This window comes from Palaemon carinicauda, chromosome 2 (assembly GCF_036898095.1).
Source record: "Palaemon carinicauda isolate YSFRI2023 chromosome 2, ASM3689809v2, whole genome shotgun sequence".
NCBI classification, from domain to species: domain Eukaryota; kingdom Metazoa; phylum Arthropoda; class Malacostraca; order Decapoda; family Palaemonidae; genus Palaemon; species Palaemon carinicauda.
In genome coordinates, this window is record NC_090726.1 from 69,173,228 (window position 1) to 69,186,001 (window position 12,774).

General features: G+C 39.4%; 1 protein-coding gene across 2 annotated transcripts in view; it reads left to right on the forward strand.

Annotated features, from left to right (window-relative positions):
* LOC137625779 (DNA repair protein RAD51 homolog 3-like) overlaps positions 1-12,774 on the forward strand; it is a 487,355-nt gene that overhangs the window by 400,152 nt on the left and 74,429 nt on the right. For both annotated transcript variants that reach the window (XM_068356670.1, XM_068356676.1), the window contains exon 6: positions 375-474. In XM_068356670.1, coding sequence (XP_068212771.1) covers positions 375-474 — 100 coding nt within the window. The remainder of the gene's footprint in view (positions 1-374; positions 475-12,774) is intronic.

Sequence of the window (12,774 nt, forward strand, 5' to 3'; positions counted from 1 at the left end):
AAAGACCCAATAACTCTCTAGCGGTACTATCTCAATGGGGGGCTGAATGTCTCATCTTCCTTACTAGACCTGCAGTTATCTTTAGTTGAGATGAGGTAAACCCATGGGAGACAATTTTAAGAGAGATGCTCGTGACTACCAACTGGCAGGAACAGAGTTTTGGAGTCCTGAGTAGATTCCAAATAGTTTTACATATATCCCTGATGGGTATAATTGTAGTGTAGTGACAGTAATGAGAATTTTTTTAGTTACTTTGTATCCTTGAAGCATTGTACATTTATTTTTGTGATCTCTGATTCTGTAGAATATATGGAACCCTGAAATATTTATAAAAAAAAATTCTCAAATAACAAAATCCTTTTGTATTCTTTCAGATATTGCTGCACATGTCACTCAGCTAGTAAAAACTACCACTCCCCAACATAACTTGGAGCCTACTGTCGAATCACTTCTTAAAGGCATTCACTATTTCAGGTATTTTCATTGTCTTGGGATGTTCAAATTCATACTGTACAGAGCCCACCCATGAAAAAACAAAACCCTTACAGTAACATTTCAAGTTCATGATTGTCTCATTTTTTTATCTGGAATATCATGAATAAGAAATGAAGAAATTCCATTTCTGGGTCGACCTGTGACGGCCGGTGAAAAGAGTCCTTCTTTACACTTTTCTGATATAAATCTTCCAAATATACCAGAGAAAGATAAAAGCATGGAATGCAGAGGTTACTACCCTCGCGCGAGCACCTCGTGGGTGTCGTGTATACATCAGGGGCGTGTGAAAACCACTATTCACAGGCTGTCTTCCATTTAGATAATCCCTTCATCAAAGGGAAGGGCCGTAACAAAGGCTCCAGAAACCACACTTGGACCACGCCACCGTCACCCACACGAACGCCCTCTAGGTCATCCTTCTGTTTTGGACTTGCCCGCATAGTCGTATTTTTTGTGCTCTCGGTGTTTTTCAAGTGTTTGTCGTTAATTCATCATGACTGACGCTGCTACTTCACCTTTACCAATGTTAAGTACCATAGTTTGTTTTTACAGCCTTTTTTCAGTACCGGGCATTTGTTCTCTTTCCAGTAATGTGGATTTTAATTTTGGAAGCTGCTTGGCCTTCCTCGGTGATGGCAGCCATGTTGGATTCGTTCGCTTCGATAGTATTTCAAGTTAATATTGCCCATCTGGTACTCTGTCATCTAGGTTATATCACTTACGTTTTATGACCATTATTATTATCATTATTTTATTATTGTTTTTACTATGGTATTTGTTTGCTAGCAAGTCCAATTTGGACGAACGAAGAATAACGTTCTTGCCTTTGTTATAGTTTACGTACACACCTCGGGAAGGTGGTCGTTTTAGACTATACAGTGGTACCTCTACATACGAATTTAATCCGTTCCACAACTGACTTCGGATGAAGAAAATGTTCAGATGTCGAAACGAATTTTCCCATAAGAATACATTGAAATAGGATTAATCCGTGGTTGAGCCCAAAAACCTATGATAACTTTTTAATAAACTACTACACATAATTTCCCATGAGAATAATGCACACTAAATTAGATAATAGACATGTTAAAAAGAAGAATTATCAAAAAAGGATAAATAAGAAACGGGTTTTTAGCGTCACTTTACCTTAGAAACTCCAGCGCAGGTGTTGTTGGTCTTGCTACGCAGAGAGGAGACGGACGGGCGGCGAGGAGGTAGAGAGGTTAACTACGATAAACATACACTACCGTAACTTATTCTAACTTACACTAAGTGAACTTTAACATAACTTAGCTTATTTTTTTTTTATTTTTATATTTTATATTTTTTTTTTACATTTTCTTTTTTTCTTTTTGATGATTAATTTTAATCACTTTCACTCCCTACACTTAAAATTGATTGAATTTTTTTCTCTTCACTCTTTGCTGTTTTCTTTGAACCACTTCCTTTCTCTTCATCACGAGTTTGCTTCGTAGTTTTTTTAAAGAAGCTATCGATAGAAAGTTGCTTGGTACAGCTTTTCAGAATGTTTCGAAAATAAGTTAGGGAAACATCATCAAACTGCGCAACTACACGACAAACCTGCAATTTCTTTGGAAGGTATTTGTCGATGAAGTCGACCACGTCTTGATATTTTCCTAACACCTCTTTTATTTGTGCCGAACCTATTGCAAGTTCACTCATACGGACGCCACGCTCATGCTTTTCAATAATTCCTTGCTTTACTTCTAAAGAAAGCATTCCCTTATTCCTTTTCTCACCACTACCACTACCACTTGCGAAACTAAGCCTTTTAGGACCCATGATTTACGTAAAATACCGTAAAAGGATGAACGTAAAAAATCACGATTAAAACACAGTTAATAACAGCACGCACAGGGCACAACCACACGAAGTCGAGAGAACAGAGGAATGTCCCAAGCCACGCTAATTGAGGGTCCCTCCGAGGTCAAAGTGCTGCCTTCTATCGGCGGAAATAAAAAACAAATCAGGCGCTATGAGCACCGACTACGCGTACGAGTATTGTTTACTTCGGGTGTCGAAAAAAAAATTCGGGTGTAGAGTAGGAACGTGTTCGAATTGTACTTCGCGTGTCGAAAAATTCGGATACAATTCGGGTGTAGAGTCAAAAATTTGCTCGAATTTTACTTCGGATGTTGAAAAATTCGGATGTAGATACGTTCGGATGTAGAGGTTACACTGTATCTTTATATTTATTTGTTACGCTGTCGTTATTCTTCGTTCTTGGTTATTATAATTTTATCATTATTCTTATATCATATTATTGTGTGCTTTTGGTTCTTTGTAATGTAACCATGAGAGCATGAGCATGGAGTTCTCGGTTTCTGTTACTACAGTTACGAGTTACCCTTTCTCTCGTTTTCTTTCTTAAGCTCGAGTAAGGAGAGGTCGATTTCCCGTTTTCCGTTTTATACGCTCACGAGTTATCCCGGCCTCCTCTTCTTCTCCGGGTTTATGATATTACGTTTGATGGTATTTATGTTTTATTGATGTGGTTACTGTTAATATAGCTACCATTATTGATAGGTTCCGTTAGTGTATGAGTCATTATTTTGGGATCACTTTATGCCGCCACCCGTAGTTCCGTTCTCTTCGGAACGTTCACCGCCTTGAGTTATACTCCGCTATAATGGATACTCATTGGGTTGGGAACTAGTCAGATATTTGGAGTGCAACGGTGAAACCCGGCACTCAGACTCCGGCTTCGGCCTTATGCACACGTACCTTTTTCATGATTAATCACAATTTCATTATTACGGTCCTTTTTCACCGAATCTCCGGCTTCACCGGAACTCACACAGACGTTCAGCATTGAGGTTAACATTATCTTACCACTGGTGTTCACGATTTCACTATTACGGACCTTTGTCACCGGATCTCCGGTGTCACCGGAGATCACTCAGACGTTCAGAACCACTCAGTCGTTCAGAACCGAGGTTAACATTATTTTACCGATGAGATTTATAGTTACATGTTACGTGGTTACTTGACGTTATATGTTAATTTGTAGCTCTAGCTAGCAATGATAGAACCATGTTAGCCACACATAATTAATGTTATCCAGTAAAATGGCCTCTCATGGCATGGATGGTTTCGACCTGGCTTTTTCATTAGAAGGGGCTAGCGTTCGATCCCAAGTACGAAGTAGAAATTTATTTCTATTTGAACACGATGTTGTATGGATATTTATTCATATATATACATATATATAATTAAATATATGCATAAATATATACATATATATTATATACATGTACAAATATATACATATACATATATATTATTGTTTATAGATAATTTGGTTGATCCCAGCCTGTGAATAGCATCACTAACCAGAGTCTCAAGGAACATCCAGACTTATGTCTACTTTCTTTTACAGAATCTTTTACAGAAGGTCCTCCTACATGGTATGGTCCCCGGAGTCATGCATGCTCTGCTACGAGCTGTCCTCCCTACTCCTGAACGATGATGTAAGTTGGTTCTAATTTGTTCCTTTTGATATCCTGTGGCGATGATTTAATTTGATCTTGATTTATGTATACATCGCTTATTGAGGAGAAAGGTCTTCTCCTTCATCACTAATCCCCTCACCTCTTTCAGGATGATGATGAATCTCTCCGGGCTGCAAGAGCGGCTCTCCGCCCTTGGGTGTCAAGATTTGGAAGGAATGCTCCATCTGGCGGACCCTATTTCCTCGGAGGAGACATGGCCTCTCGACTGTTCCTGGGCTCTACTACTACGGCAGTTCCACCGGAGACAGAGGCCCCGTTAATTGAGGTGGTTAGAGCAACCATTCCAACGGAAGAGGAAGCTTTATTGGAGGGGGACGTGTCTTCTTTAGGGTTGGACATCGAACCCATGGACGAGCAGGTAGGTGGTGATGAGTTTTGAGCCTTCAGCTTTACCATTATCTGCGCCACCAGCCTAGGACCCTCAAAGGATCCTGATGTTCATATTACTTTGCATAAAACCGTGACTGCTAAAAGACGAAGTCCGATAAGTCCAGGGCTTCGTCAGCGGGTCGTGCTCAGGATCCCTCCTTCCCGCATTCCTGATCAGGGATATGGTTAAAGAGCAGATACAACACATTCTAGGGCAAGCCAAGGAGCTATGACGGAGCTCAAAGATATGGTGGCGAATCTGATCCGTTCAGGAACTCGGATGTCTCCCCCTACAGCCCCAGACGCATCGAAGTAACCTTCTTCGATAAAAACAACCCATAGAGATTTGCCTTACATGCTCCATATATAGATGGTACCATGTCTTGGTTAGGTTAGACAAGGTACCGAAGGTAACGGTAATATTTCCTAAAGAGCAGGCCCAAGCTGTCTGGGCCAAGATGTTGTCGTTCTGGGGGTACGCTAATTCCAAGCTCACCCCATACAATGGGGCCTACGCCATATTTACAACTGCTCTCATTATTACCTTGCCTATTACGGATAAATTAACAGGTCTTACTATTCAAGCTGTCAAAGAAGGTTCTGCCATGCCGGCTCTTAAAGAGACGGACCCCACCTCGGGGAGTCCCTAGCCTCGCTTTATCCCACTGAGACCTTGTTTCGGATATTCACGAAGAACCTATCTCTGTCCTACCAAATCGACCTACACGTCTTGTGGTCTGCTCGGGTTAGTTGTGGGAAATACGTTCTGTCTGAGGCCTCTATCAGACATGAACCGAACAGGCTGATAGCTTCCTCCTGCTGGGGTAAAACCCTCTTCCCTCAGGAGGAGGTGAACAAGGTTCTACAAGATGATACGAGAGCAAACCAAAATTGCAGGTGAGGCGGGGCCTCACTGCCAAAATGAAGGTTGAAGCCCAAAAGCAAGCTTTCTTCAAGAAGAAGCAGAGATTTACCCTTTACAAGACGAACCGGGGTCACTGCCATCAATCGTCAGTTACCCACTCGTCATCACAGTCTCCCTCTGCTTCGAAGTCTCTGCATCCGAATCCCCCTCATCAGGTGGTCTACCTCACTGATTCCCCAGGTACACAACCCAACCCCGTTTGGATGCCCTCGCCTGCATACAACCCTAGCTCCGAACCCTCAGGTTCCTTTCGTGGACACCAGAGAGGAAGCTACAGGGGTAGAGGACAGTTCCGCCATCGAGGCGGACCTAGGTCAAATGGGGCTCGGGGAAGGAAAGGACCTAGATTCACTCCCTCACAACGAGGTGGTCCCGGTAGGGGGGAGACTTTACCACTTTCGAGACCATTGGACCTTCAGTCCGTGGGCTCATAGCATAATCTCTAAAGGTTTGGGGTGGAAATGGCCACAAGGTTCTCCTCCTCCACCAGTGACCTTCTCCCAGAAACCCACTCCCATCCTGAAAGAGTACACCACAGAGTTACTCAAGAAGAAAGCAATCAAACGGGTTCGATCACTGAAGTTCCAAGGCCGCCTGTTCACAATTCCGAAGAAAGGCTTGTCGGCATTGAGAGTGGACCTGGACTTGTCAAAGCTAAACTCTTACATTCTCTGCGACAAGTTCCGGATGTTGACTATCTCTCAGGTACGGACCTTACTTCCCCGTAGGGCCGTCACCACCTCTATCGACCTTACCGATGCCTATTATCATGTGCCAATAGCTCGAAACTTCTCTCCTTATCTGGGTTTCCGCCTAGGCAAGAAAGCCTTTGCGTTCAAAGTCATGCCCTTCGGCCTCAACATTGATCCCAGGATATTCACGAAACTGGGAGAGACAGTGTTAGAACAACTCAGGAACCAAGGGATACAGATCATTGCTTATCTGGACGGTTGGCTCATTTGGGCCCGGTCGGCCATAGAAGGCAACAGAGCTATGAAGGAAGTACTTCGATTTCTCGCCAACCTGAGATTTCGGGTCAATCTCCAAAAGTCCCGCCTGCAACCATCAGGCCACTTAGAAGGGTTAGGCATTCAGTGGGACCTTTCGAAGCACACGTTGTCTCTCCCTTCCAAAAAGGTAAGAGAAATAGCTTCCAAGATCAAGAATTTTCTCAAACAAGCAGGTGTCCAGAAGAGCCTTAGAAAGAATCCTCGGCCTTCTCCAATTCACTTCAGTAACAGATCTCCTATTAAAAGCCAAACTCAAAGACATCAATCGAGTTTGGAGAAAGAGAGCTACAGTACCTTTAAGAGACAAGGTCTCGAAGATCCCCTCGGTCTTGAAAATGAGACTACGCCCATGGTTCGAACCGAAGAACCTCTCCAAATCGGTTCCTCTACAATTCCCACCTCCACAAGTGACATTCCATACAGACGCGTCTCTAAGTGGATGGGGGGATTACTCCGAACATCAGATGTTTCAGGGCTCTTGGTCACCCGCCATGAAACAGTCCCATATCAATGTTCTCGAAGCCATGGCAGTGTTCTTGACCCTGAAGAGACTCTCTCCTCCGAGGTCGACCCACATCAGAGTAGTGTCAGACAGCACAGACGTAGTACACTGCGTCAACAGAGGCAGATCCAAGTCACCCAACCTGAATCAGATCCTGGTCACTATCTTCGACTGGGCAACAGAAAAGAACTGGTTCCTTGTCAGCAACTCACCTAGCGGGAGTCCAGAATGTGAGAGCGAACTCACTATCCAGGACGAAACCACTGGAGTCAGAATGGTCTCTGGACATAATTTCATTCCGGTGGATACTCAGGCTGGTTCCGGGCCTCCAGGTAGATCTATTCGCAACTCAGATGAATCACAAACTTCCTTGTTATGTGACCCCAACCCTAGACCCTCAGGCTTATGCCATGGGCGCATTAACCCTGGATTGGAACCATTGGAAGAAGGTTTACGTATTTCCCCCAGTGAATCTTCTAATGAAAGTTTTACACAAACTAGCTCCTTCCGGGGGCCAGTGGCTTTAGTACCACCTCACTGGCCAAAGAACAGTTGGTTTCCTCTCCTCCTCGAGTTGAAACTCCGTCCCTTCCGGATCCCGTTCCCCAAACTGACCCAAGTAATCCAAACTCACTGTGTCAGATTCCTCAAGGATAGCCAAAACTCTAACTTTGTGGACTACATGAAGTTTGCAGCGCGTAGAGACGCGAACATTGACCCGGACATTGACCCGGACAACGTTCTCTTCATCGAATCAGACAAAAGGGACTCGACAATTCGTCAATATGATTCGGCCGTTAAGAACTAGCAGATTTCCTAAGAGTTCAGACCATACTCGTATGTCTCCGAATTTAGACATCTCTTTCTTGAGGTTCCTATTTGACAAAGGCCTAGCAGCTAGCACTTTAACCACCATCAAGTCAGCTTTGAAGAAGATCTTCCTTGTTGGGTTTAACATTAACCTAGCTGATTCCTATTTCTCATCTATTCCAAAAGAATGTGCTAGGCTTCGACCTTCGGTTCGGCCACAAAAGGTCTCTTGGTCTCTGAACGCTGTCCTCAAACTTGCGACGGACACGGACAATGAATCCTGCTCTTATATCACTCTTCTTAGGAAGACTTTATTTCTAACGGCTTTGGCCTCAGGTGCTGGAATATCAGAACTAGCAGCTCTCTCACGAAACCCGGGAAACATAGATTTCCTCCCTTCAGCCGAAGTACTCCTTTCTCCAGACAAAGCTTTCCTAGCTAAAAATGAGGATCCGCAAAATAGGTGCTCCCCTCGGAAGATTAGCCTTCTTCCCCAGGATCCTTTCTCTGTGTCCAGTCACTACTCTCAGGGCCTTTTTAGCTAGAACTGCCACCCGCTCGTCTGGCCCCTTGGTTATCAGGGAACAAGGAGGTACTATTTCCATTCACGGTATCAGGCAACAAATCCTCTACTTCATTAAACATACTAATCCGGAATCATTTCCCCAGGCTCATGATATACAGTCAGTAGATACCTCCATCAATTACTTCCAGAACAGGGACTTTGATGACTTTAAAAAATATACGGGTTGGAAATCACCTATGGTTGTCAAACGCCACTATCTAAAGAACTTACAGGCCCTTAAATACCCGACGGTGGCAGCGGGGAGTCTTATCTCTCCCTATTAATCTCTTCTTCCTTTCTTCCATTTCTTCTCTTCTCCCTCCTACCCGCCACTCACACCACGTCGCCACTCTCCTGGGTAGTTCGTTAGCCCTATGATATTTACCATGTTTAATACCTATGGTTTAACTGTTATTGTAGTTACCGTTCCTTTAATGTTTAGATATGCTTAGACATGTAAGGTTTGATGCCTTTTGCGTTTCGACACTCAGTTGATTCCTTGTCTTCATATTTATTTAGCCTTAGGTTCCCTATGTCATTGGGCTAGTTGGTAATTTGAGGTTTACTTACATTATTATATTATATTATTGTCGTACATGGTGTTTGTATTCTCCTCATTATGTTATTACTTTATTGGGCTTGGAAGGCATTCTCTGGTACATTTTCACCGGCCGTCACTGGTCGACCCAGAAAAGGGATTTTGACGAAGGAAAAATCTATTTCTGGGGAGAGACCTGTGACGCCCGGTGAAACCCTTCCCGGTTATTTTTGTACGGACCCACCCTTTCCTTGCCAAGCCATATGTTCTTGCAGAAGGATGACCTAGAGGGCGTTCGTGTGGGTGACGGTGGCGTGGTCCAAGTGTGGTTTCTGGGGCCTTTGTTACGGCCCTTCCCTTTGATGAAGGGATTATCTAAATGGAAGACAGCCTGTGAATAGTGGTTTTCACACGCCCCTGATGTATACACGACACCCACGAGGTGCTCGCGCGAGGGTAGTAACCTCTGCATTCCATGCTTTTATCTTTCTCTGGTATATTTGGAAGATTTATATCAGAAAAGTGTAAAGAAGGACTCTTTTCACCGGGCGTCACAGGTCTCTCCCCAGAAATAGATTTTTCCTTCGTCAAAATCCCTTTTTTTTCACTTAGAGTTTTAATGAAAAATGATTTCAACTGCTCCCCTTGCATCATCATGAAGTATAAAGAATTGGCTTGTATTATACATATACAGTACATGCAGTATACTGCAATGTACTATAATGTATTTTTTCCTTTGCAAATCTAAACCTTTGTCCTTTATGCAGGATTACTTTACCGCTCAAGCGAGCATGGTCAATGAAGCTTGGTAAGAAGGTAGTCAATTCTTTAGAAGTTAGGGGAGTACAGGAGCTTCTTGGGTATTGAATGAGATCCATTCTTATGATGTGTTGGAAGTCTATTTTCATTGTAAGTAGGATTTATATACCGTACATAACATATTGTATGTGCATACATATAAACATACATACATACTTTATATATATATGTATATATATATATATATATATATATATATATATATATATATATATATATATATATGTATATATATATATATATTTTATATATATATATATATATATATATATATATATATATGTATATATATATACTTTTAAAAAAAGAGAGAAAACAATCCCTAACCATTCATAAATTATTTTAACCTCTACAGTACACCAATATCCCAGTATACAAAGATTCAATGAATGAATATTCAAAAAGGAAAATAAAATATTTTTATCCCATGCTTCTGTTTAACTAAAATTTGAAAGTTATGAATATTTTGATAAGTAATTTGTAACTGTAAATTGTTATTAATTTTAAGAAAGTAAGAGAAAATTATAAAATTATGTTAGTAATGTTATAATCATTACCTAAAAGCTTAGAGCCACTATAGCAACTGAACAAAAGGTAGCTGTTTTGTATGGAACAAACGAATCGGATAAGAGCTTTTTTGCTTTTATTTCAACCATTGTACGATAGTAAATAAGTGCCCTAGTTATGTTACATAGTTAATAAAATAAGACTTATATATTTTTACATTACTGCATACTCTTATTTGCCATGGAGAAAAGATCCTCAAAGATACAAACTGCTAATTATAAACGACAAGCTGTAGCTGAAGGTGAGAAAACAATATTTATAGCTGCTAAACTGTTTGGATTTGGGGAAAGCTGTATCCAAAACTGGAGAAGAAGAATAAAAGATTTGCTTGAAATCCTTATAAATGTGCAAATCACAAAATTGAATGTAAATGGACGAATTTAGAAGGTAATGTGGCAAAGTGTGTCTGAAAGCTGAGAAAATAGTTTTGTTTTAACACGAATTAATATAAGATTTTATGAAATTTGGGAAGGTAGAAAAATGGTCATTCCTGCATTCATTAGTAAGTACAGTAGGGTGATATGCCATTAAACTTATCAATAGATAAAATGTGCAAAAATTATTCTGTATATGAAAAGGTGAACCAAAATGCAAAAAAATTACCTAAATTATTAGAAGAAAAGTTAACTTCCTATAAATTATTGTGCATTGACAACATGGAGGAAACTGCAATAAACTTTGATATGCCATTAAACCTAACAGTTAATAGTATGTTGGAAAATTGTTTAAAATAAAACTATTTACCATAGTATACTAAAATAGAAATTATAGTTCAAGCATTAATTATTTCTTTTAAGAAATGAAAAGATCCTTCAGTAGTTTGCCTTAATCAGCTCATCTGGAAAGTATAGACAAACAGTAGTATTGATCAACTTATAAACAAAAGCAATGAAAAAGATTAATATTCACTGTTTTTATTTCTTATTACCTGTACATTACATTACTAATACAGTATGTAAATATTACATATATTATTATTAGATACAGTTAAGTGAAACATCAGTTTTATCAAAATTCTGTATATATCAAATACAGCTGTAACTTTTGTCCACAGTAAATAGGGATATAGTTTGGACAAATAATGTTATTGATTTTAGAGTTATTATAGAGTCAAATAATAAGTTTATATTTGGTGATTTATAAATAAGTACAATACTTACGTTTGACTTACTAGAGCATTTCATACCCCCAACTGACACCGTTTTTTTTTTTTTTCATCATTTTGTTTTTTACGTGTATTTGCTGTGTATTGGGATTGTAATGATTTTATTTCGTAATGATAAAAGTAACTTTGATCGGCAATTTGTAATTAATGTTATCATTAGTTTTATAAATAATTAGTAAAATATGTTATTATTTTGTGAAGAAAAACATTATTCTAATCAAAATAATAATGAAAAAGTAAATTATAATTACAGTAAACATCAGGTAACTTTATCTGAAGCACTAAAACCTTCTAAAATCATTGTTAGTGCAGTTAAACTGAAACCTAACTGCAGCTAAATAAGTAGAAATAATGCTATAGGCTGTGGAAATCCATCTCCATTGCAGTAATGTTCAATCCATACATAATTCAATGGAATATTAATAGTCTTGAAACCCCCCTGCATCTTTGGGAAAGACTTAGAAAATTATAGTCTTATTGGAATACTGTATTCCTACAGCATACTAATGATACTATTACTTCCATAGGAAATTACACTAGTATATCACTCAGCCCCTTCTGCTGATGCATTAAGAACTGTGATCTATATTCATAATAATGTAACTTATGATGCAGAAATATTAAACACGTCTGAAATTCAGTTATCAGGAGTTACAGTACTGTACATCTTAATAATAACTCTCTTAATATTTGAAATATATTCATTTAACCTTCTTGCAACAATAATTCACAAAATTTACCAAAGAATTCCCAAGTAAGCAAGATTTCCTATTAATTGGAGACCTCAATGCCCACAATCTCTTTTGGAATGCTGATTATATTAAGTTGATACAAATGTTTGCAAGGTTGAAGAAATAGTGAATTATCATAACCTATGTATATTAAACCTGGGTTTTTTTAGTATTTGCTATTCAAAAAATCTTGGGACATATTTTTCATTAGACTAAACGCTTTGTTCAAACATTAATATTGATAGGTTTAAATGGAATGTGCTAGACTATTTTTATAGTAGTGACCATTTTCCTGTATTAATAACCACATTAGGACCTAGACCAACTCCTCCCATTTAACGTTGTAATATAAATAAATCTCATTGGGAGAAGTTTGTGTTTTTACGGGTCAAGTGCCTCTATTTATTTATTCCCAAGATCATTATGAAACAAATGATTTCTTTATAAAGTTCATCACACAAGCAGTTGACAAATCTATGCCTCTGACTAATTCCCAACAAATGAAACACTAGGTCCCTTGGGGGTCAGATATAGCCTACTAAACCAGTTGATAATAAAAAAACATACAATTGGAAGGAGACTAGAAAATTTTGGTAAAAGATTTAAAAATGGGAATACTAGTCCCCGCATATTAGGAAATGTAATTAAGAAACTAGTTATATAGCAATAAAAATTAATGGGTTGAAACCATATTTTAATAAGGTATGTGCTAAATTTAGAAAAGAAGATACCTGTATAAAAGATA